Raw genomic sequence first — 23,734 nt, 5'->3', positions numbered from 1 at the left:
AAGTTGTTGACCTGAGCCAGCCTTGGGTTCTCAGGTTGACATGGATGATCGAGGTCTGTAGAGTGTAGTGTGATAACATCCAATGCAGCTCACAGGAGGTTGCTGAAGTCTGCGGGCGCATGTACATGGGCGTCCCCTCAGGGAAGCAAGCGTGCTGTACATACAGTGGGCCAATGAGTCGTGTTCGAGGGGCAACACCCGACAAGGGGTTCGGGACACGCCCCTGGTGAACCACCGCGCCGCCCATGTCGATGGGCCATTTTCCTTCCCGCCCCGCGCCCGAACCCCGGCCGCCATTCGGCACAGCTTAACCTAACAATTCTCAGAATTTTGACTGAGAGCTCCGTCCATTGTCGCGGGAAGAGCCGTCTCGCCGTTTTGTCTTTGTACGCTTCTCTTCTGGGTTGTCGAGTCGCGTCAACCCGCCTTCAAAGTTTCCTAGTGTTTGTCAATCTGACGCGCATTGCTCATCTTCCAGACTACTTCTCTCGCAAAGCGCAATAATGGCTTCCCTCGCGCGGAGCATCGTCATTGGTCCACTCTTCCGGTCTTCCTCCAAATCCACGAGCTCCTCGATATGCGCGCAATGTCGGCGCACCTTCGTTAGCAGTCCCGCCCTGCAGTCTGGTCATAACAAGTGGTCCAAGATCAAGCATGAAAAGGCCGCCGCCGACGCCAAGAAAAATGCAGCCAGGACCGTCTTCACCAAGAACATCACCTTGTACTCGAAGCGTGCGTTTCACCGATCATCCCGATGCCCATCCGCCGGCTGAAGCCCGAGCTTACGCAGTTACGCGAGTTAGTCTATGGACCCAATCTCAACGATAACCCGCAGCTTGCCACTATTGTCGCGGCGGCCAAGAAGGCCGGTACCCCCAAGGCCTTGATCGAGGGAGCCATCGCCCGAGGCCAGGGCAAGTCGTCGGAAGGCGCTACCCTAGAGCCCGTGATATACGAGGCGATTGTGCCACCCAACATCGCTCTGGTGGTGGACGCTGCGACAGAGAACACAAAGCGCGTTATAGAAGACTTGAACCAGATGGTGAAGAAGGCGAACGGTGCCAAGAGCCCGTCCAAGTTCCTCTTCGAGCGGAGGGGCCGCGTGATCTTTGAGAAGGGCGAGAGCGACCTGGACGTAGATGACATCATGGAGGATGCGATTGAGGCTGGCGCTGAGGATCTCGAGAACGACGAAGAGGGCAACATTATTGTCTGGTCGGACCCCTCGTCAACTCAGCAGATCTGCAAGGCTGTCGGGTCCAAGTTCAACCTCAAGATCGCCGAGTCCGACATTGTGTGGCATGCCATTGAGGATACCAAAGCTCCGCTGGACTCGTCCGAGGAGTTGGTCAAGTTTATGGACCTCCTCACAAGCATCAAAGACTACCCTGATGTCCAGGCGATCTGGTCCAATGTATCCAGGGGAAACATGAGTGATGACGAGTGGGCTAGGGTGACTGAACTCATTGACGAGTAGCCCTGGCCTGAAAAGCAAAAAGAAGGGACATAACAAATGATTGTAAACATTGATAAATACCCTTTCCCAAAGATGATGTCCGGGCCCGATGCAAAGCAGAGAGGTCCCTCCCTCGTGACCATGATACCTAATAATGACATGTTTTCCCCTTAAACGCCTTATAACCCATGTCGATACTCGTCCACCACTAACCACCATGGCTGTCCAACCGCGACGGCCCAGCTGGCCAGGTCGACTTCCATCTCTTCCTTTTACTACTCCAGTAATCTTACAATCCCCTCAGCCGAAGTTGCTCATAGCCAGAACCACAACACGACAGCCCCCCCTCTTCAATTGAGGGTGAATGACTCGTCTCGTCAGTTGCCGTAAACTTCAATTGTGCCCAGAATTCTCATAGGCAGGCCCCTCGACAGGTAGTCGATGTCGTCGCACTACTCCTGATCGTTGTTCTGCTGCTGCTGCTGCTGAGCCTCACTCGCCAGCCTCTTCTCGCGCAAATAAAGTCTCCGGGCGCGCAGCCTCTCGAGCTCCTCGTGAATCTCGTCGCGGTCGTACGGGACCTTGTTGGCGTTCTCGGGCTTGGGCCAGAAGTCGGGGACGGAAAAGCGCTGGTCGAGGTTGGTGCCGAAGTAGAACATGATTCCGATGGGGAACATGAGGTACATGCCGAACTGTTTTTTCCGTAATGGTCAGCCCACTGCAGTTCACACGCCTTGGTCGAGACAGCAAACGAAGCCGGAGAAGGGAAGAGCAAGGGCGAGCTCTTTCGGGGAGGGCCCAGGCAGCTTGGTGAAGCTGGGATGGGATGGATGGGAGGGGCCGCTCACCTTGAAGACTTCGAGATTGAGACCACCCATCTTGGCTAGATCGCGGCTTTGGCGAGTGTGGTTCCTGGTGGCGGTGGTGGCTGGCTGTGGACGGGAAGGTGCGGGCAGCTACGGAGCGTGGTGTTGTCGGTACCTTCAGTGTTGACTCGACGGAACCGGATGAAGTGGATGGACTTGTTCGGGTGATTGACGGAGCTTCAGTGCTCCCAAGTTCCAAATTTACAGTGGGTCGAAGCCCGTGGGCCGGTCAGCTTTCCCGTAAAACGCGATCCCCACCCCTGTCCCGAGCGGCCGTGCTTCCGCTGGCTCCCCGCAGCAACCGATCCCCCCTAATTCTTGGCACATGTTTGTTTACTTTCTCAACCCTGTCTGTGGTTGTTTCCAGAATTAAGACCTTGCGCAAGCTTCATTCATTGTTTCTTGAGGACGTCTTGAATTCCATTAAGATACAGCCATTTTATAGAAAACGCTGTAGAATTAGACGGCCGCCGTTGACCAATCATTCCGCCATACCACTCTATCAGCCCTACTTGGGACAACTTTTGGTAACCCTCCATATCCCGAGGCCCCTCCTCCCAATTACTCTAGTCAGGGTATTCCAAACGCCGTCATCACCAAAATCCATATCATCCAGGTTCAAATGCTGCCGATATCGCCATACCTCCCGAAATCGTAGTCCGTCCAGGCCCTTGTTCGGTAGGTAAGGGTCTAGCCATGCAGCCGAAAGAGGCGCCACCAGATATGTTCCGTTCTTCTCCTTCAGATATTCATTGCTCCTCCTGTCCGCGGGGATATCGCATGTGGCAATTTTCTCCAGTTCCTCGAGCAATATCTCGCCCTTCATTCCCATAACATCTCGTGTGGTGAGGACCTCGTTCTTCCCGTTTAGAAGCCAGGTTGGTGGCATATACGTCTTCCACCAAATTGCTTGGGTAGCATCAGGCTGCTTGCTCAGGAATACTTGCGCTGGCACGATACCACCTTGGTGATAAACCCCAAATAATATGCCCAACACGAGGTTGAACACAATCCAGGACCCCAGCCAAATGCGCAAGGCCGACTTTCGTTTCGGAAGTCGAATGGAAGATAAGATGAGAGGGACTGTCGGGAGGAGGAATCTTGCTTCCTGATGCTTTGATAGGGAGAGAACGACAAGGCCTGAGATAGCAGAGTACAGTCGTATAGAGCATTGCGGTCGGGTGAAGAGAAGCACGGCGGCTGGCCCGATCAGCTGTGGAAGGTTGGCAAGCAAATGTTGGTACCACGGGTGCAATCCATGTTGAGCCAAGTTTTCCGGGTCAATGTTGTAAAGAAAGTTGTTGAGCGGCGTCAATACAGGTCTTCTTACAAGGTCCAACCAGGTTATCGAGTGCGGTGTGTAGAAGGCCGTGTCGAGAGCGATGGCAAACAGCGTTGTTGAGATACCTGCAAAGACCAATATCATGAATGACAGAGGACTATCGACTATCAGCATGCATCCAAGGAAACTGTGATCAGGCAGACTCACTTCTTCCAGTAGTAATTCAGCAACTGCAAGCCAGGAATCAACACAAAGGCGGGGAATGTGATGCGATTGAACACTCCAAAGACCGCAACAAAACCTAATACCGCTGAGGCAAGGAACGAACTGCGATTCTGTATTCGGATTGTCAGTGACCGTGATACCCAGGCGCATTGAAATCATCTGTTTGGGCCAATTACCGGATTCTCGACAATGCGCTGAATCAGCACCAGACACCATGCTACTACTAATGTTTCCACTGAGTTCGAAAAGGTGTGTGTCTGGAACGTCCAGGTCACGTAGGAGGAGGCGACAATGAGGACAGCAACGCGCCTATGTCTCGGCGATGGTATGAGCTCGTGGATAGCCCAATCCTCCAGGACGAAGCTTATGGCGAACATGAGAACGCGCAGGGTCCAGAACACTGCGATAGGCGGGATCTCGCCATCGTTTCCATTTCCGATCCAAAGCCAGCGAAGAAGCAGCATCGGCAGCCCGTATACAGGCCATAGTGGGAAAACGCTACGGATCGGGTGTTCGTTCGTGAATTCCCACGTGTGCCGGACGGGATAATGAAAGATCTGTCCTGAAGCGCGACGAGTGTTAGCAATGCGCCATACAGTCTGCGGGGGTGCAAATACAAACATACCGGCTATAACCTCTGGCCCTTGAAAGTTCTCATCTGGGTGAAGATAGCTTGGTGATAAGGCAAACCAGAGCCTTACCAACACCAAGAAAAGGTATGTTCTCCGCAACATGTCAAGTTCGTGATCCTGCGACTGCAGTCATTCGCGACCCATGTGAGCATCCGTTCTTGGGGCGCACGCAGCCGTTCGAGGCACTAGAACTCGCGGGAAGCTAAAGGGGCATCACCGGATGGAAAGGTTGAGGAGGGAAGTCGCCGTGATTAAAAAGACGGCATGATGGCGTGTCAGGGAGAGAATGCGCTCAAACATAACCCGAAAGCGACGAGGAGAATCTTTGGGTGTGGTAATCAGAAAGGAACCTGGAAGGGATGGGCCTGTAACCTTCGTGAGAAGGGAATGCCCAATTGCCCATGGGACCGGGAGTGGACGGTGGCATCGTGCCAGATCTCAGGTACCTCTGCTGCGTAGGAGCGAGCCCTGTCCGCGAACAGCTCCGAACAGGGGGGGTGATGGTCAGCATCCCTCAGGCACGCTAAAGAATTGGATCCGACTAGTCTCAGTTCTCAGACCCACTTAACCTCCAAAACCCACCCCACCCCCCGACCCCACCCCTTGTTTTTGCGGTAGCAGGTCTGAGCCTGTTTTGCGCTTTTTAGCCTTCGGCTGCAGAAGAATAACCAAGTATTATTATCTATTAAAAGTCTAACAAAATTAATAAAAATAGATGAAAATTACCTCTATATAGAACTTCTTATCCTGATTCTCACAGTAGCCTTAGTTTTTCAATACGACTAATAACCGTCGAGATGCAAGGCTTTGAACTTTAAAGCTTTTACCCCCTCAAAGCTACCTTACTTTAACGGGTGGTCCGTGCTTTATAAAAATAATACCATTAGAACCGCCTCAGCGAGGACATCCTCAGCATATTTTTATTTTACTTATTACGTTAGTATTAGAGTTAAAAATAAAAGAAAACTAAAAGAAGAAAAATAAAATACTACCCCCTCGAGGTTGTATTACTTTAATGGGTAGTCCGAGCGTTATAAAAATGGTACTATTAGAATCGTCTCACCGAGGTTATCCTCGGCATATAATTTTTATAGCTATATAATTATTAATAAGGTTAAAAATAAGGAGTATCCAAAACCTTAAAAGCAACTGCAGCCGACAGAGGTTTACCTTTAAGGTTGTATTACTATAACGGGTGGTCCGAACTTTATAAAAAATATATTTTTAGAAAGAGCTCGAAAAGACCATCCTCTGAGTGATTTATTCTTATTTTTACTATTTTTCTTTATTTTATTATAATAGAATATATAAAAAGAAAATCTAGAGTTTGTATGGGAGTTTCTGCAGCCGACGACGTTTTTGCGCAAAACTGTAACAGACCTCCTCTCACAAAAGTTCGAGGAGGGGAGACCCACATATTTGTGGGGCGGGTCCGCTGAAGCGTTGTCGACGGGGGTCAATGTGATAGAGACTAGATCCGACCGTCCGTTTGAATCATGCAAACGCGCCTTTCCCGCAATTCCCTTGTACGCTACCATCGCTGTAACCAGGGGAACCTAATCCAGCTTCATGGTGTCACCATCCGCACTACATATTACAAAGCATCACGCCTCCCTCGTCAGGCGTCCAGGTGTTCTCCAGTGAAGGAGCGAGCGATCATGTCTCGCAAGGCCCTTTGAGATGGAAGTATTCACGAGTTTCGAAGGAAGCAAGCAGCTGAGAGTTCAACTTTTCCTGGACGGCAGGGTCATATGTGAAGGTAGGTAGTGATGAGCGACTTTTCGCGGCGAGCCCCTGCAGGTACTATTGCTTGAATCTTGACAAGCTTCGGACTTGTTTGCTGCGATCGGAAAGGAAGGCTTCTGGAATTCTTGAATCTCAAATTAGGTGGGGTGAGGACATCTCCAGATTCCCCACGCAGTTGTCCGTCCGCATTCGGGCCAGTCGGCAGGCTCGTTGGCGCAAGTCTACAGCAATGTGCCTAGTAAATGCAACCCACTCGGGCAGGTCATTTTTCTTGTATTTACTAGGTCCTTGCATTTACTGGTATCCGAACTGGGAGCCTGATGCAGGGGTCAGAACCATCAATTTTCTTATACTAATCTACACTTTCTAGTCTATTACAAAGGTCTATAATTCCCCTAAGAGAAAAAATCAGTAATATTCTTCTAAGTAAGACGGTCATTGAAATACTTCTCAACTTTCATCTTCATTTTACGTAATCCCTACATTTCATTAAAACCACAAACCTTATAGCTTACTACCTAATCTAATAGATTTTAGAGATATATAACCGCTTACTTACTAGTAATAACTATTGGAGGTTTGAAGGTACGGTCGTTTTCGTTATTTTTAGGGGTTTTAGAATCTTTAATAGTATCCTCCTAATTTAAAATTACGTATTAAAATACCTCCTTAACGGTTATTAATTTATTTAGTATATTGTTCTTATTAACGAGATTGAAAAAGTTCGCGAGGGATATTCTAGTATCTTTAATATAGCTGGTTGCTCTATTGTAGAGAGCGTTGAGATTTGAGGGAATCTCTTCAACTTCCCCTTTAGGTAGTATGTAACCTAAAAGAGTAGATTTGTACTAGCAATTAATAATAGTCTATTTATTTATTTTAATATACTAGATTTGTAAAATCCAATTGAAATAGAATTTTAAATTTATTGTATTAATTAGGTCGGTAGAAGATTTATCTATCTTATAAATTATTTATTTTAAGAAGTAACGTTGGTAGTATAATTTGAAGGTATTAATTATACCCTAATTTATAAGTTGCTATAGGGATATATAATTGGGAGGAAGAAACCGTACGGTAATAAACGGCGGCGGGGGTATTATTTGGAGGGCGACTTTATAAATAGAATAATTATTAAGGATAAGGAATACTCTTTGTCCGGGCTTTTTAATAGAAATATAGCTATAGAAGGCTCGGAGCTACTCTTTTATAACAGTACTAGTTATTTATATTTTCTTATTACTGTGCTAGACTATGTGGGAAGCTTCGAAATTATATCTCTTTAATATGTAAGGTACTTTTTCTTTATTAATAATTTAGATATTAAAGAGGTTATTACTGGTATTATTAATTATAAGTATTAATAAGATATAGAATTTATCCTTCTTAATACCTAGCTTTTATAATAATATTAGAGTTATATTAGGGGCGTACTACTAATAGAGCCTTGTTTTATTTATATTGTAAAGGTTATTAGTAGGAAATTCTTTTAAGAGGGATCTAAGACGGTTAATCTCCTTAAAGGGGATATTGTCGGATTTAGGAGTAAAAGTAACCTTGCTATAAAAGTTTTGCTTACGAATTTAGTATTACTTCCTAAATAAATGGTACTATTTAACCCTGAAGGTAGGTATTGTATTTAAGTTAGTAGGTATATTATTATAAGTTTTAGAGTATTTAAATTATATCCTTCTAATTTTCTCCTACAAAAGTTCGATTAAGGTACTTAGACCCTACGCTTCTTATTAGGATGTGAGGGAAAAGTAGGTTGAGGTAACTACGGTCGTAGCTATATGTAGAGGACGTTAAATTAGGGGTTAATTTAAAAATATATTAATAGCTACCGACTATAATAAAAAACGCCCGTTCGAACTACTTATATATTCGTACAAACTCTATTCTATTATAACTAATAATTATAGAGCTCCTAATTAATATACCGCTATAATATAACACCGGAGCGTCCCCTTTATAACTTTATTTTATCGAACGTTCTAATATTCTTAAGCTTAAAGTTAATAAAGCGAAGGAAAGTATCAGTCGTTTTAATACTTCTAAGTAAAAGCTTAGTAAGATAATAGAGAGTATTAGTATTATAGCGTTATAATATTCTATCCCCGGCAATTCCGAATCTCCTTCCGTACTTATATTAGCCGGGTCCCGGTACCCGCGGCGGTAGTCCTTTAGTATCCTAACACTTCTAAACCAAGCTGCCAATGAAAGAGTAGCTTCTTAAGAACTAGTTATTTTCTAATCTTTATACAAGTCTTTTTAAGTTGCTATAATAAGGGGTTAATAATTACGAAATTAATAGGGTTCTTCTTTTTATTGAGATAACGGGATACTATATAATTAGGGAGATTAATACTCTATTATCCTTGAATCTACTAGGCAGACTAGGCGAAGGTTAAGCGGTAAGGTTAGTTATTTACTTATTCTTAGAAGTAGATTCGCTATTCTTATAAAAGTGTATTACGGCGGTTAGTAGCTATAGTAAGGGTCGTTTTATAGGAAAATTTAATTATTAATAAAATGTATGGAATTATTGGTCATTTAGAAATAGAGGACAAAAAGAAGGGATATACTAATAGTTCAAATTAGAAAATTAGGGTAAAAGAGTAAAGAAGGGAAAAGATTAGGGGAAATTTAGCGATCGTGGGGGAGGGTTCTAGCAGCTAGTGACGGCCGTTGATAGCTCTGATAAGTAGTAATAGGGGTGTTAAAACCCTTATTAGATATCTTGACAGTTGCAATTTTATATGGGCGGTCCGCTGGCCGGTTTGCATTTAGCAGTTAGCAGGCCTTGCCATACTAAAATAATTCGGGCATAGAATATTCTAGCAATAACTGGGTCTTTGCATTTATAGGGACTAGCATTTACAGGGCACATTGCTGTAGGTGCCTTGGTAATCTCCTCCCGCACGGGTGCAGCAACTTGTCGATCTGCGCGAGCCGGACCATGAATGACGAATTACATAGTATATATGTACCTTTATTTGTACCTATATTCGCGCCGGGACACAGCTTTGGAATCTTGACATTTCGCCTTCGTGATCTGAATGTACATCATACTGCGATACGGACAGATGGTAAGCAAAAGATGTCCTAGTCTGTTAGTGTGAAATAAATCTCCAGCAAAGCGGCCTTGAATATTGATAGGCCCTCATGTTGACCCCTTGTCCTTCCTCCCACGGAAGTTGATTTTCTGTGCTCGTTGGACGGGAGGTACCGCAGCTTTTGGCACATTCAAGCTGCATTCCTTTACTTGACCATCCGTATCAATGATGCGAGATAGTAACAAAAGCCAGAGTGGCTCAGGACAGTTTTCGGTGCCATTAAGTAGTTGTCCATCATGTATATACTTCATCTAGGAGCTTTTCCAATCGAAGCCATTGACATCCCGACATCCAACTTACAAGTCTGGGTAAAATCTACCGGGCGTGCGGGCGTATCATCCTGAGCCGGAACATAGCTGGTGAATATAGAGCATCTGGAAAAACGCATAGTTTTGGTGTGGGAAACCACATCTAGTCAGCTGTCAACGAACCTAATTCGTATGTACATAGTATGTGCCGGTCTTTGATTATTTTTATTATCCGATGCAATGCTTTGTGTGTATTGCAAGCATGAAGACATCTGTAGCTTCAAGTGTCCCCAGATCACGCCAACGACGGTCCCCACATCGTCTCTTCGTGACTCAAAATACCAGGTAATCACTGGTGTGCAAATGTCCCATCGTTTCGTCGATGGGAGCTGCGTGGTGCCAAAGGTACATGAAACGGCACGTGAACGGTCAGGTTCTCTCTCCAGGGCGTTTCTGCGTCTTCCGTGTTGGAGCAAAGTCCATCCGTCCCTCCAGGCGGGGCTTGGGCACTGACCACCCAACCCCATTATATTCCAACCCAAGAAGGCTGACGAGCTGGGGGATCACGCCAGGATTGCTAGGTGGTCTATGCACGCACTTTACGTGCGCGCAATTGGACTCTTTTGCGTGCAGCGGGCTCCACAAAATGAAGGCAGAGGCGACTCGTTTGTCGGAAGGACCGACTGCGCCCGCCAACGGGCACTCACGCGGACCTCCGTCTACTTTCATCACTAGCCCAAGCAAACTACAGGCAACCTTTCACGGGGAAACCATAAGAACCACTGCATCACACCGCGTGCGTTCCTTCTCTCATTATTACCAAACCTCCTGCAACTCAGAGCAAGGTCACTTTTACGTTTGAGCTTGGATTTGCGCAAACAGGCACCTATATAACAACACCGTCTCCCACTTTTTCCCCCACAATTGAACTCCCCTCTTTGCATCATTCACACCACCAGCATCAATCACATATACAGCCAACTCAACCCATCAACATCCATCGACGTATCTTCTAACGTCAAGACTACGACTACAGACTTTCAACATGGCGGAGAACGACGAACGTGCCCTCCAGAAGGTATCTCTCCAGAGCAACGATGGACAAATCATCACCGTCGGTGAGTAGAGTTACCCCGCCACCTGGCCTGTCTCCTTTTCTTTCCCTGCGACTCAGCCGACTAACTGGCGTCAAACACAGATCGTGTTGTTGCCGAGCGATCCCTTCTCATCAAGAACCTGATTGAGGATTTGGGCGACGAGGCTGTTATGAACGAGGCTATTCCCCTACCAAACGTCAACGAGCCTGTCCTCCGAAAGGTTGTCGAGTGGTGCGAGCACCACCGCAAGGACCCGCCCCAGACCACCGAGGACGAGAACGACAGCCGTAAGAAGAGCACGGAGATCGACGAATGGGACCAGAAGTTCATGCAGGTTGACCAGGAGATGCTCTTCGAGATCATTCTCGTAGGTTTCTCACTCGTTTCACCCGCTGATGCTAGTGGATATGCAAACATCACTCGGGTTCTGCAGGGTCAGATTGTGCTGACATATTTCTCATCCAGGCTGCCAACTACATGGACATCAAGCCCCTCCTTGATGTTGGATGCAAGACCGTTGCCAACATGATCAAGGGCAAGTCCCCTGAGGAGATTCGAAAGACGTTCAATATTACAAACGATTTCACTCCGGAGGAGGAGGAGCAGATTCGCCGCGAGAACGAGTGGGCGGAAGACCGTTAGCCGATCAAGACCAGTTTCCACGTCCAGTCACTTTGCAACGCCGGGACCACCGTCTGCCAAAGACAGAGGCTACCCCTGTGCTTCGTCTACCGGGATGCACACGTTAGCCGAGTTTGATGGATATGGGGAGAGCTGTTATGTTGGGAGATGGATATCAAAGACATCTCGTGTTATCGACAGCATTTCGACGACGACGTGATACGGTTTGGGCATTCCTGGGAGGGCCACAAACGAAGCTCTTCCACTCAGTACGTTCGATCGTAACTTTGCGTTGGCAGGCGTTTAGAGGCGTTGTTCTCTAGCTTTTTTCTACGGCTCCTTGTTTTCTTAGGCTGAATCGAGGGTTTTCTTATGATGATACAGTTTGTGAACCAGGTCCTCACGTGTCTGAGAACGTCCTCACCGTAAAGACCGACAACGTCGTCACGATTCTGTTCCGTGTTATTGCCATGATGGTCCCCTTTACCACCAACGTACTCTACATATTGGCACCTCGTATCCGCTTGATACGCCCATCATGTGAACTGTAGTCTAATGGTAGCAACAACGACCCTCGGTTTCGTGGCAGCTATTCATGGCTTAAGGCGCGGAGTCACCAGGAAGAAATGGGCCTCAGAGTAGGGGAGAGAAAAGTCAGCCATACTTCCACACTATCCTCCATCGTTCTATGCTAAAGCGCTCCCGGTAACACTGGTAGGTACAGAATTTGCCCTTCTCACTGCCAATTTGACGTTTTGAACTCAACCATGGCCAGGCGCAAAGATGGCATGGAGTTGCCCGTGCAAACAAACAACACACTAATGGTCCAGATTGCACAGAACTAGGAGGGAGCTTACCCAAGTTGTATATCATGGCTCATTTCATTCGCTTTGAAAGCCAAGGGCACAGGAGTCGTTCATGGAACGTAGGCGAGCTGATTTGGACGTTGCCCACGTCTTTTGATCATCATCAAGTCCACTCAGTGTCACAGATCTTGATATAATGCACACACGTGCATGGTAGATGGACCGATGTTGTAGCACAATGCCGAGAACATGGGTAGAACAGGTATGGGAATCAACTCTCGTGCACCACGTTTTCTCTCATTTCAAATCCTAATTCCCCCAGTAACCGTCCTTCTAAATGTTTGCCATGAAAGCATAGTACTCCGAAAGTTTACGTTTCCCCAAAATAAGGATCGAGTTCCAGGATATTTCCCCCCGCCGAAAGAACACAGCTAAAAACCGACCGCCGCCGAGCCAGAACTTGGTTGTGATCACATCATCTTCCGGTATTTGCCTCCTGGTTGCCCTTGCCCGCTTCTCCTTTTTGCTTGCTGATGATCGGTGACTTCGCCCTAACAAAACAGCTCCGTGGCGGGAGGTCGGGAAGATTTCGTTATCGGTTTGGTTTCGTAGGACAAAGGCCGAGAGAAGAAGGCTGCCATCATAGGTCGCATTCCCAAGCTCCAGTTTTCGAAGAATGGAGGTGGTTCAGGGCAGCCAGGAAAAGAAGACCATCGTTGGGGGTGGAATATGGAAGAATCGTGAGAGCATTTAGAGGCCGAGACGGGTCTTGCGCCAGTGGCGACGCTTGGCGTTGTAGCTATTTGTCTCTTGTTAGCATCCAGCGTCATGATGAAGCAGTCGCCATGCGTTCTTGATTGCAGAAAGCTCGAGAGAGGGCAAGTTGCGCCGGGTACAGCCGAGGCAGCTGGTTTGTTTCCCAGCTTCCCTCACCACCATCCCCGTCACTACCCATCCCTCTCCCTCTCCTCTGGCTGAACGCGACGGCAATGGGCGCTTATGGTGATATGTACCGGATGGTGTTGCCAGTGCGGAGGCGAATCCACTGGGGGATAGGCCTGTTCTGCTTCTGGGCCTTAGCAAGCTTCTGCTTGACACGGAAGGTCTTGTGGCTCTGTTTTCGCGATGCACCTCGTCAGCATAACTTGTCTTGCCGTCGTTCGAGCAGGTGAAGTCATGGACCCCTCCTCCATGCTTCAATCAATCGCTCCGCGATCATCATTTTGCGAATTCCGTATCGCTGCCATTTCTGGCATCGCAGGACGGCCAAAAATTCGACAGCAGAGCAATTCGGAGCATTCCCTACGCTCAACATGGTGGGACGTTACGTACCGGCATTTTGACGGTGTTGTCGAGTTACCGGTCGATTTGGCTGGTGTCGATGAGGTGGGTTAGAATATTTGGTGTGGGCTTTCAAAAACCAAGCAGAACACTAGGGCCCGAAAGTGCGCATGTGGCTGAGTCACGTGTGTGCCTGTGGCTCGTACTTGTGGCACAGGCTCATTCACTCTTGGAGTCCGCTCTCTGACAGGACGGAAGGTCCATTTGGGTCCAGAAGGGAGGCGCACGAGCCACGAGAAGCGGCTATCGGAGGTTTCCACGGCGCCGTCTCGCTGCCAATCGATTGCCAGGATGTTTGCAGTTGGGCAGGGCGCTTGGGGCGGCCTTGCCTCCCGGGACCCCTGAGTGCCGGCACGATCAAAGGAGCTCTTTGGCGGCATTGAGCGACGGCCTCTCTATGACAACGAGAGGAGCATCTTGAAGCAACCTAACCCAAAACACTTTTTTTTTTCGCAATACCACGGCGCAACAAACCCTCGCTTATCCTGTCTTCAACCGTGCGCACGGGAGCATCCGAAAGATACCAGCTGGGCTGACCGCGCTTCCGTTCGCTGCCTCCTCGATAATACACTACTCGCCGTCATCATTTCCATCGACTAGTACGGCCCGATCCGACACGTTAGAGCCCGATCTGTATCAAGGAGTCGCCCTGCCTGGTCAAATCCTCTCCTCATCCGTCTAATTATCAACTGCCTCAATCATCACACTCCTACGAACTCAACGCGCTCTCAGTCTTCCGGGGCACTAGCCAACACGCAAAGATGGGTCAGAGCATGTCATGGCTGTCTAGCCTGTCCAACCTCTTTTGGACAAAGAAGGAGATCCGCATTCTGATATTGGGCCTCGATAATGCCGGAAAGACAACACTACTATACAGGCTCAAGGTAGGCCCACCTGTTGAAAAGATGACAAATGGAAGCGCGCACAGTTCGGAGAGCTGACAATATGCTGTAGATTGGCGAGGTAGTAACCACGATACCAACAATCGGTTTCAACGTCGAATCAGTCACATACAAGAATCTCAACTTCAATGTGTGGGATCTGGGTGGTCAGACCAGCATCCGCCCGTACTGGAGGTGCTACTATGCGAACACGGCGGCGGTAATATTCGTTGTTGACTCGACCGATATGGAGCGATTGCAAACCGCGGCGGACGAGTTGGCCGCTATGTTGAACGAGGAAGAGCTGAAGGACGCTGCCCTTTTGGTGTTTGCCAACAAGCAAGATCAGCCAGGTGCAAAGGGGGCGGCAGATATCTCTCAGGCTCTCCGCCTGGGCGAGCTAAGGGACAGGAACTGGAGCATCATGGCCTGCAGTGCAGTGGAGGGGACAGGCATCACAGAGGGCATGGATTGGTTGGTGGTATGTTTAACCTCTTCTTTTGCTGCTCCCGGCCCGTTATTCTGTCTATGTGCTAACCAAGTGAGCAGCAAACCGTAAAAGAGGAGTAGTGGCCAAAGCAGGGAATGCGCAAACATCACCACCGGCTTTGAGATGACGAGGAGAATCTGTACAACAACAAATGACAACAACATCAACATTCGGGAATAGGTCGTACCGACGGAATTACATACCGGCACATGACTTGGGTATATCGGATACGTATGGCGGCGGCAGGCCGGGTTTCTCGGCGTTCTTGGGGGTTATGTCCCGTGGTGGTTGGTACCAGCGGATGCCTTGATGACAAACAAAACGACATAAGGGTTCAGAGATTTCTGCCTACATATATCAGCTTACGAGCTTTCTATAGCCTTCTTTTAATTAATGGACTGGCTCCGGCGACTATTCAACGTCGGATCGTCGGGTATTGAGACTTCAAGCACACAACAAAAGACGAAATTCGGACTCTTATAACATGTCTGCGCGTTGGGCAATCTCCCGTTTCACGCGACATATTCCCGACTCCGATATTACTTATGTTCTCTTGCGCGGTGACTCTAAGCTTGGTCATCAGTTGACCTGGGTATTTGCAGCTCGAATTCCGAGTGAGCCCAGAATAGTGCTTCAGGCAAAGGTTCAAAGCCAAGTCCAAATTGAGCCAACAGTACACACCAGTGAGGTGATGTTCAGCCATCGTGCTCACAGTCTAAAATTTCCCCATTGCAAATTATAAACTCTTATAACGCGGGAGTGTACTTTCCGGTGGTCGTGCTTTATGCCACTATTCAACATGCGATGACCAACTTATCTACGAGATCAGACCGGATCTAACTTTTCCTCAATGCCCATAGAGGTTTGCAATTTTTCTCTTTTTTTGGGGGGTTTTTTCTTCCTCATTTTTCCTTTCATTTTCCCCTTTCTCTTCTTCCTCCCGCTTGTCTTCTCTTATGTCAATCGAAACATTTGGAGGGAACTCGGATATTCGTGATTCAGCCGGGAAGAGATTCTGCCCAATATATAGGGAAGCGTTTTGAAGATGGTTTCACTAGTTTCTTAGGCTTCGTTTGACCTATGCTGTTTATCTCAGTAACCCCGTCTTCACCATTGCCCTCGCATCTGGCAGCCGCCCCAATTACTTTCACTATATGCTCTCATGCGAGACGGCGTTCGCTCCGCTGTTCAAACATATGTTATGAAGGTTACTGTCAAATCAGTGTAATTGTCAAAAGAAGCCAAGAAATCATAATGCTGACTTTCAGGACGAGCATTAAGCAAAATAGATGGTCTTGAATAGAGGATGAGAATAGAAGTTATAGTCAGGCAAGGAACAAGTCAGGCTGAAGCAGGCTGGTGATGTGCCACCGGATTTCGGGGGGAATTGCTTTCGCACTTGGTGAGTATCGATGTAAGTGGACAGGAATGCGCTTCCTCCTGGGTACTCTTACCGTTGCGAAGTCATGGCCCACCCAATGGTCACCTAAGCTTTCTCGTGAAGTGCATTTCTAGCCGGCCACGTCTTCCCTTCAACCAGACAACTGAACTAGTCCATCTGACTCTATCGTCTTCCCACCAAGGCCTCTCATCGTGACAGTAAATGGTTGAGCCATGTAAACATATCTGTCCAACTGCGAGCTCTATTGGGACGGGTACTAAGCACGATACCTTCGGAGCTGACAAATATGTACCGCTGAATCTCATTCAACTCGGATGTCTCCCCGCCCCCTGTCGTCGGCAATTGGAGTATGTGATATGCCGAGGTCTGCATGCCCTTTTGAGGCGTCGCCGTGAAGGCCTCTCTCTGCCAGACGTGATTGGCTAGTATAGTTTCGGGGATATATCCGAGTCAGCGATGCAACACAGATGAACTCCTGCAACTACATACATCCTCCAGGAACCGCACAATTGCATGCGGGTTCAGGGGGTTCTACTGTACGTTGAGCATCGTTGTGCATTCTGGCATTACGAAGCGAACTCGGAGCAAAGGTATCAACCGGTAGTTACCTACTAAACGAAGTATAAAAAGTAGAACAACTTGGGTGCATACACTGATACAGACACCAAAGACCCATTACGTAGAGGTACGTAATACAGTAAAGTCCCCTGCAAGTGCAACCCCTCTCCCTTTTTTTTCTTTCTTTTTTTTCCCTGCAAACACATACAAACTAAATGACCGATCAAGTGTAAACCTGTTGGCCGCCCGAACTCCCTTTTGTGTATGAGGGTGAAGCACCAGAAGTTGTACACACGCCATTCAGTGCAAATCATCCAAAGCTGTACCCCCAAACATAGCCAATCCAGACAAACCAAACCTAAGCGAGCCGAAATGTGGAGTCTCTTCCCCAAACAAACCACCGTTCTCTCGGGCCTTCCGAAGTCCTGTGCCCCCCTGATAGCCAGCATTGAAATGTGAAGCAGGCCGTCCAATATCTCATCAAAGGTTTGAGATGGAGGTATTCTTAGTCAAAGAAGAGGGTTTCGCTTCAACATCGTGCTGGTACTGCTTACTCAGACTCGCCCCATATCGCACAAAGGTCTCCTGACATCGCGGGGCAGCTTAGGTACCAGCTCAAAACTCCGACTTCAAGGTGAGATCTATCTGGCATCCTACCGCCCGAGCAGACCAACTACTACATATGGCACCTGCCCGTGTAATCCACAATCCGTTACCGGGTAAGCATCAAAGCAGCCGGGCAAAGCCTCGGCCAGACAGTTGATTGGGCTGCATTTCCTTCGGCAACCTTTTGGAACCCGCGACTAACTAACATCAATAGTACCGCACTAATAATCGATTTGCTCCAAGTGAAAAGAGTTGTCAGAAACTCGGGGTTATTCTTATGTATAATCCGCTTCCCAGCTAGGCTTAGGCGTCTGGAGCCCCTTGTCGTCGTTTGAATTTAAAAAAACCGCTATAGTCCGCCGGATGTACGCTGGTTCTCACATGGTTACCCTTCTTATTTTTAACTCGGATTCTTTCTTCACTTGACCCTTCATATCCTACATACTGACGCCGACAAACGATCTTTCAACCATGGGTGTTCCCGAAAAACGAAAGGCCGAGTCGCCATTGTCCGATGCTGCGGCTTCGCCTAAGCCAGCAGCCCCGGGTCCCTCCTCTCCTGGTCCTAAGGAAAATTCACCTACTCATGCCTCGTCCTCTCCTAGATCTGAGGGAAGGTCACCAACACCCGCTCCTGATTCTCCAGCGCCCGAATTGCCTGGCGTTATGTCCGGTGCACATTGGCTTCAGCAAGGTCTTCCTGAGACTGACACAGATGACAAAGATTCAACTCTGGGAAGTGATGTTGAAAGCTCGACTGCCTCAATTTCGTCGAGCATTCTCAACTACCGCACCATCAACGGTCGAACCTACCATAGTGATTCGGTGACAGACGGAGAATACTGGGCTCCCAATGATCAAAAGATGCTTGGAGCCCTAGAGATCTATTATCACTCCCTCTTTCTTATGACGGACAAGCAGCTTTTCCAAGCCCCTCTCAAGGACAACATTCAGCATGCCATTGATATCGGTACTGGCGAAGGATTCTGGGCAATCGACTTTGCCGATAAATTCCCCTACTGCGATGTGGTCGGTACGGATATTTCGCCTATCCAGCCCACTTGGACCCCGCCAAATTTGCGCTTCGAGATTGATGATGCGACCAAGGAATGGACATTCAAGAAAAACTTTTTCGACTATATCCACATCTCGTTCCTCAACGGCGCTATTGAGGACTGGGGAAACTTGTACAAAAATGCCTATCGGTGCTGCAAGCCTGGCGGTTGGATTGAACACTTTGATTGTTCTCCCATCGTCTCGTGTGATGACGAAACCCTTCCTCCCGATTCTGCGTTGGCCACATACGGAAAAATCCTGGACGAGGCTGGAAGGCGAATTGGTAGGAGTTTGACCATCGCTCATGATGGAACCCAAGAGCCCGGTTTGAAGGAGGCGGGATTTGTGAACCTCCATACGAAGCAGTGGAAGGTATGTTCCGTTACGACCCAGAGTTAGGGATAAAGCTGACCAGCGACTTTAGCAACCCTTGTCTCCCTGGCCAAAAGACCCCAAGCAAAAGGAAATAGGCCTCTACACCTACGCTGCTGTCACATCGGACCTTGAGGGTGTCATCCAATTCCTCTTCCATAAAGTCATGGGCTGGTCGACGGAGGAAGTCGCGGTATTTGCGGCGCACATGCGTCAAGAGATGAAGGAGCAGAAGATCCACGGCTACTGGACCTGGAAGGTTGTGTACGGGCAAAAGCCGGAGGACGCGGAGTGAAGAAGGCAAACAAAAAATGGTGGTGAATGGAGTGTTCTGGGTGACTGTGTAAGATGTTCCAGAGGACGATAGTCCAAAGTAAAGAACGCGCTGTTAATGATGTGACGATCAAATTTAACTTTCAGTGTGTCAGGAAAATTCACAGTTTGTCTGTTTTCTTGGCGCAATCAGGATTTCTGGCTCGTCTTCCAAAAATCTGAGCCTCAATGAAACAGAACAATGCAGGAACGCTTACCATCCAAAATGCGCATCGGGGCTGTGCGAAGTGTCAAACCGGAAATATCGATCGATCACTTTGTGTAGTGTAAGCACCCAGGAACCCTGATCGTGTGGAAGACTAGAACCTGGGGAAAGCCACCAACGGAGCTTCCATAAACAAGGGGTGTAGAAAGCGAAGGTCTTACTGGTCCTTTTGATGCTCCCGACACTCTGGTTCAGCGGCGTAGAAGGTGCCGCCTCTCGGAGACTGTGTTCGTATGACCGACCCATTCGAAGAGCTGGAACGATTTTGCAAGAATCAAGGGCCGTTGAAAATGATACATACTATGTGGTGAAGAGACTCCGCTGTCAAAGCTGCGTAAACAAAGTAACAGCTTCTGCAAAGATCCGGCAAGAAAAGACAATGAACGTGCAAGTAGCATGACCTGAAGGACAGCCTCACTTTGACATAAGTCAGTATTCGAGTGTATATCACACTTCATCAGCAATCGAACTTGCTTGTCAGAGCCTTGAAAACTAAGACACTCACCAGATTGGTTCATCCGACCATCGTCATTTTGACTATCTTTAGTGTACTTCAGCAACTGCTATTGTCCTCAACGCACTTCGCCGCAGGAAGACATATACCTCAGTAGGATCCCGAATTCCACGATCCAGAATCCCACGATCCCGTAATATCCCGAAATATCAAGTGCTAGGCTCCTTCGGCACTGCTCCTTAAGTCATCCTCGTTGACCGCAGTCTTTGAATAGATACTAGTATCTCCAGAGTTCTCAAATGTTTCCAAAATGCAACCTCGAACAATTGAACTTTGTGATGGGCAAGCGACGTGATGGAGGCAACCACGAGACCACGCGATGGAACCTTAACTCAAAAACCCGCCATTCAGAAGCCTCTTATGCATAACAACCTCCAAACATGAGACAAGGGTTCTTCACACGGGGTGAATTGTATGTGGTTCTGCTGAGGTAGGACTGCTTCTAGCGACTGATCTACTGTGCAGTAGCGCAAGGCAGCCTTTCTCGACAACAAGAGAAAGAAATTGACCTTTCCCCTTCAATGCCCGATTTTCCTTTCTGGCAATAGCCGATGAACAGCTGAAGCTTTCGAGCACTATGCATGAAACCTTTGAGAAAGTGGGAGGGATGAGGTGGTCCCCTACAAATCGCTCCGCGTCACGTCTTACGATGACAATGACGACGACACCGGGTCGGCGACGGGACTGCGTGACCACCCAGAAAAGAAACAATCGTGATAGAATCACTGCGGTGTTCCTGCATTCGTGCCCATTTCGAGCGGCGACCTATCTCGCTGCAACCTTACATATCCAGGCACCCGAAAAGAACTAAAAAAAAAGGCTCCTCGAGTTGTTCACGGGGGTAACATGACCTCGAAAGACGGGAATAAGCTACACCTACCTAACCACTCCTGGGTTATTGAGTGATTTCTTCAGGTCACCGACGCAGTCATCTCGATAGAGAAAATAGACCGGGACTGAAGCCTCGAAAATGGCTTTGCGTTGATTCGATGGCCGTCAAAAATGAGTGAATTTCTGTTTTGATAACAAAACAGATATCGTATCGCGGGGAGATGGTTGACGGCTGTTGCGGCGTGGACGGATGAAGACGGAGTGCTGTCCGGCGAGGAACGGGAACCAGGAACTGTGGAGAATTGGGGATGTGGCAGTGTGGAGCATCCTTTGACGATGTCCAGTGTGGCGGGGGCAGCGGGGCCCCTGCCTCCCATCCCGCAACGTCTCTCGCCGAGGCTTGCTGGCGGGAGTTCGCTTCCCGTGTCTCTGTGCAACACAACCTCCCCACCCATTCTGTTTTCCGACACCGACGGCCATCCGCATCACCCATCGCATCCAGCCAACTACACTTCATCTCTTCCGTGGGACAGTCCTTATTGCTGGCGGTCAACACTGGCATGCTGCCAGAGTCTTGGTGAAACCCACCGACAGAGCAAACACAGAAGTGGAATGTATGCCCGAGAAGACCAACGTCCACCAACGTCCACCAACCTGGATCTTCCAGGTGTTGTCCCTTGGGCACCACCGGCATTCGTCCAAGTCCTAGCTGCAAACTGGCTCATCACCACCTGGCTCAGTCCTGCGATAGGACAAGACGACTTATGACGCCGTAGACTACACTCGGAGATTGAAAATGCGGGATGGAGCAACTGATAATCATTCGGATAGGCCGACTTGGCAATTTCCACGTCTTTGTTGATCTTTTGCCGTTGTCCTATCGTCAACGGCCTATCTCCGGGGTCCAATGTTGACTCATCAAGTCACGACTGCATTGAGCCGGCCATGATCCACCATTCCCGTTGCTGGTCGGTGTCCCTGTGAGCAAAGACCTGCATGGGGAAGGATCGCAATGGATGCCTGAAAAGACGCTCTTCTTAAGGCGACCAATCATATTTGCGAATGGCGTCCCTTTTTGGTCAATGCAACGACATGCCATTGGCCGATAATTTTCGACAGGGGGGCTAGTTCACATGGAGGTCTTCACTCCTCACCCAGGCTTTTCTACTGGAAGCTGTGCGAGAATGAGCGCTGCAACATTGGCAATACCCACTGCAAGGACCTCTCGGCGAGGACCTTTCTGTCGTTTCATAGTACACTAGGTACGTCGCTCGGCCGAGGATCCGACTTACACGCAAATGCGCTCCCACGGCGAGGGCCAAACAACCCCAGTGGAACAAACATGTGCCAAGGGTTCTTGGCCGGTTTGTCTGTCAGAACGCTGCAGCAATCCCGGTACCTTGACTGCTTGGAAGGCCAGCTCAGAATGGTTCAACCAGGTACGTAGGACGGAGTTCGAACTAGTTTTAGGTCACTGGCCTCACAGTATCTTTGAAGAGATATAAGTCGGCCGGCCCGGCTCCGGACTGATGAATTCAGATCTCCTCTTTCTTTCTACCTACTTACTCATCACATATCAAGATCAAGCACTATCATCAAGCTTCAAGCAAAGTGAACCATCTTTCCTTTGTTCTATTAGCTACATTATCTGAGCACCAGGCGTGCCATAACTGTCTACCCCGGCGGGCACTCTCACAAACCAACGACACTACCCGATCTTGAAGAGATCTACTCGTGTAGAAGCTCTTCTCATCGTCCTTGGCATCAAAAGTCAAGCATTATATACCACTATCCAACATCATCACCAACTTTCAGCAACAACATCTAGTCATGAAGCGCTCTTCTTCTAGTGCCTCTGCTCCGTCGGCACTCAACATCAGTACCACCGGGCCCGTCATAAGCCCTATTACCTCGCCCATGTCTCTTGATAGCGTAAGCCGTGCTCCCTTCCGAGTGTCTCATCTCTCCGGTACTAACACAACTCAACAGTACCACGAAATGAGGTACTCTTTCGAGTCTGAGACAACAGTGGCTCCCGTGAACAGCAGAAAGGATTCGGGAAACATCACAAACTCTGCGGACCCATCAAGGCCGCTACGGACAACCAAGTCTCACAACAAGCACGTCAACGCACACAGCTACTGCGGACGACATTCGACTGAGTTCCTGTTTGGAGGCCGCTCCATCAGGAACCTCTTGAGCAACCTTAAGCATCGAAGGGACTCGCGCGAGTGATCACCCATTGCTCATGGTTTTAGAAAGGATCAAAGTAGGTGAAAGAAACTCACCTCGGCTACGGGTTCGTCCGTCTGCACTGGCTGGAACATGTTGCATTGGGGGGGACTTTATAACCAGCTCATCTCGAACAAGGGAGATTGGAGGCTTTGGGTGGAAGCACTGAAGGATATACTTCATCTACGCTTAACGATGACATGACAACCGTTTTTGTTGCATGTAACGGCCCCATTCTGTTTCATTGTCTTTTTCTTTTCCGTGGGATATGATACCAAGGAGTTTTGGGGCCTAGGGAGAAAGATTTGGAGTTGAGCAACTGTGTTTTCTATTCTGTTTTTTTTGGAGTGGTCAATACCAGTTTTGAGCTATGCTTGGGTTCAAGGGACGATTTCAAAAAGATTCGTCATGGCCGGTTAACACGGCAGAGTGTGTGCTGCGCCCAGCCCTGGGCGGTAACAATTGACGTCCGTTCTCTGCCGAGAATGATGGACGCCGAGGCGTGAGCGGCGAATTGTTCTAATTGGAGGCAACGACCCTAGGTTTAACTCAATACTGTGTATTCTCTTTAATCAAATTACCTTTCTCGCGTTGAATTTCTTTCACATGTGAATGCTCACAACCCACCGGTGACATCGGCGTTCTAGACACCGGGCCGCCGAAAGATAGTGGGTCCCGCGGAGTCAGGTACCCCACAAGAAAGGAACCGACCCCTGTCCCGACGCGCGAATCCACCTGCCGCGGTCTCGGTTCGGGTCGAAAATTGTTCTAGTCCCCGCGTTCATTCGGAGCAGTCTCGCCCCGTCTTGTTGGGGAAT

At 48.6% G+C, this 23,734-nt stretch overlaps 9 protein-coding genes across 9 annotated transcripts; 5 read left to right on the top strand and 4 right to left on the bottom strand.

Moving 5' to 3' along the window:
* Window positions 1-503: 503 nt before the first annotated feature.
* NEUTE1DRAFT_146653 (uncharacterized protein) lies at window positions 504-1,545 on the top strand (the record flags this gene model as incomplete). The annotated part of the gene is made up of 2 exons (XM_009852983.1): window positions 504-732; window positions 804-1,545. 2 exons carry the CDS (start codon window positions 504-506, stop codon window positions 1,475-1,477), a joined length of 903 nt encoding a protein of 300 aa, XP_009851285.1.
* Window positions 1,546-1,908: 363 nt separating this feature from the next.
* NEUTE1DRAFT_101097 (uncharacterized protein) lies at window positions 1,909-2,334 on the bottom strand (the record flags this gene model as incomplete). The annotated part of the gene is made up of 2 exons (XM_009852982.1): window positions 1,909-2,148; window positions 2,305-2,334. The coding sequence occupies 2 exons, from the start codon at window positions 2,332-2,334 to the stop codon at window positions 1,909-1,911; spliced, it is 270 nt and encodes an 89-aa protein (XP_009851284.1).
* Window positions 2,335-2,704: 370 nt separating this feature from the next.
* Window positions 2,705-4,751, bottom strand: NEUTE1DRAFT_63895 (uncharacterized protein; the record flags this gene model as incomplete). Its single annotated transcript, XM_009852981.1, has 4 exons — window positions 2,705-3,768; window positions 3,854-3,905; window positions 4,018-4,391; window positions 4,455-4,751. 4 exons carry the CDS (start codon window positions 4,561-4,563, stop codon window positions 2,831-2,833), a joined length of 1,473 nt encoding a protein of 490 aa, XP_009851283.1.
* Window positions 4,752-10,268: 5,517 nt separating this feature from the next.
* On the top strand, window positions 10,269-11,873 carry NEUTE1DRAFT_117111 (uncharacterized protein; the record flags this gene model as incomplete). The annotated part of the gene is made up of 4 exons (XM_009852980.1): window positions 10,269-10,367; window positions 10,608-10,689; window positions 10,770-11,035; window positions 11,134-11,873. 3 exons carry the CDS (start codon window positions 10,617-10,619, stop codon window positions 11,308-11,310), a joined length of 516 nt encoding a protein of 171 aa, XP_009851282.1.
* A 450-nt stretch (window positions 11,874-12,323) lies between these two features.
* Window positions 12,324-13,493, bottom strand: NEUTE1DRAFT_117110 (60S ribosomal protein L39; the record flags this gene model as incomplete). Its single annotated transcript, XM_009852979.1, has 3 exons — window positions 12,324-12,894; window positions 13,109-13,209; window positions 13,428-13,493. 3 exons carry the CDS (start codon window positions 13,431-13,433, stop codon window positions 12,846-12,848), a joined length of 156 nt encoding a protein of 51 aa, XP_009851281.1.
* Window positions 13,494-14,197: 704 nt separating this feature from the next.
* On the top strand, window positions 14,198-15,251 carry NEUTE1DRAFT_63885 (ADP-ribosylation factor 1; the record flags this gene model as incomplete). Its single annotated transcript, XM_009852978.1, has 3 exons — window positions 14,198-14,320; window positions 14,391-14,798; window positions 14,867-15,251. 3 exons carry the CDS (start codon window positions 14,198-14,200, stop codon window positions 14,885-14,887), a joined length of 552 nt encoding a protein of 183 aa, XP_009851280.1.
* A 2,593-nt stretch (window positions 15,252-17,844) lies between these two features.
* On the top strand, window positions 17,845-19,227 carry NEUTE1DRAFT_82564 (uncharacterized protein; the record flags this gene model as incomplete). The annotated part of the gene is made up of 2 exons (XM_009852977.1): window positions 17,845-18,801; window positions 18,854-19,227. 2 exons carry the CDS (start codon window positions 17,845-17,847, stop codon window positions 19,094-19,096), a joined length of 1,200 nt encoding a protein of 399 aa, XP_009851279.1.
* A 1,622-nt stretch (window positions 19,228-20,849) lies between these two features.
* On the bottom strand, window positions 20,850-21,378 carry NEUTE1DRAFT_101091 (uncharacterized protein; the record flags this gene model as incomplete). Its single annotated transcript, XM_009852976.1, has 2 exons — window positions 20,850-20,948; window positions 21,070-21,378. The coding sequence occupies 2 exons, from the start codon at window positions 21,376-21,378 to the stop codon at window positions 20,850-20,852; spliced, it is 408 nt and encodes a 135-aa protein (XP_009851278.1).
* Window positions 21,379-22,265: 887 nt separating this feature from the next.
* On the top strand, window positions 22,266-23,094 carry NEUTE1DRAFT_63880 (uncharacterized protein; the record flags this gene model as incomplete). Its single annotated transcript, XM_009852975.1, has 2 exons — window positions 22,266-22,616; window positions 22,674-23,094. 2 exons carry the CDS (start codon window positions 22,515-22,517, stop codon window positions 22,917-22,919), a joined length of 348 nt encoding a protein of 115 aa, XP_009851277.1.
* Window positions 23,095-23,734: the final 640 nt, after the last annotated feature.

The sequence above is a fragment of the Neurospora tetrasperma genome, assembly GCF_000213175.1.
Source record: "Neurospora tetrasperma FGSC 2508 unplaced genomic scaffold NEUTE1scaffold_3, whole genome shotgun sequence".
Lineage (NCBI taxonomy): Eukaryota > Fungi > Ascomycota > Sordariomycetes > Sordariales > Sordariaceae > Neurospora > Neurospora tetrasperma.
This window is presented reverse-complemented; position numbering and strand designations above follow the sequence as displayed.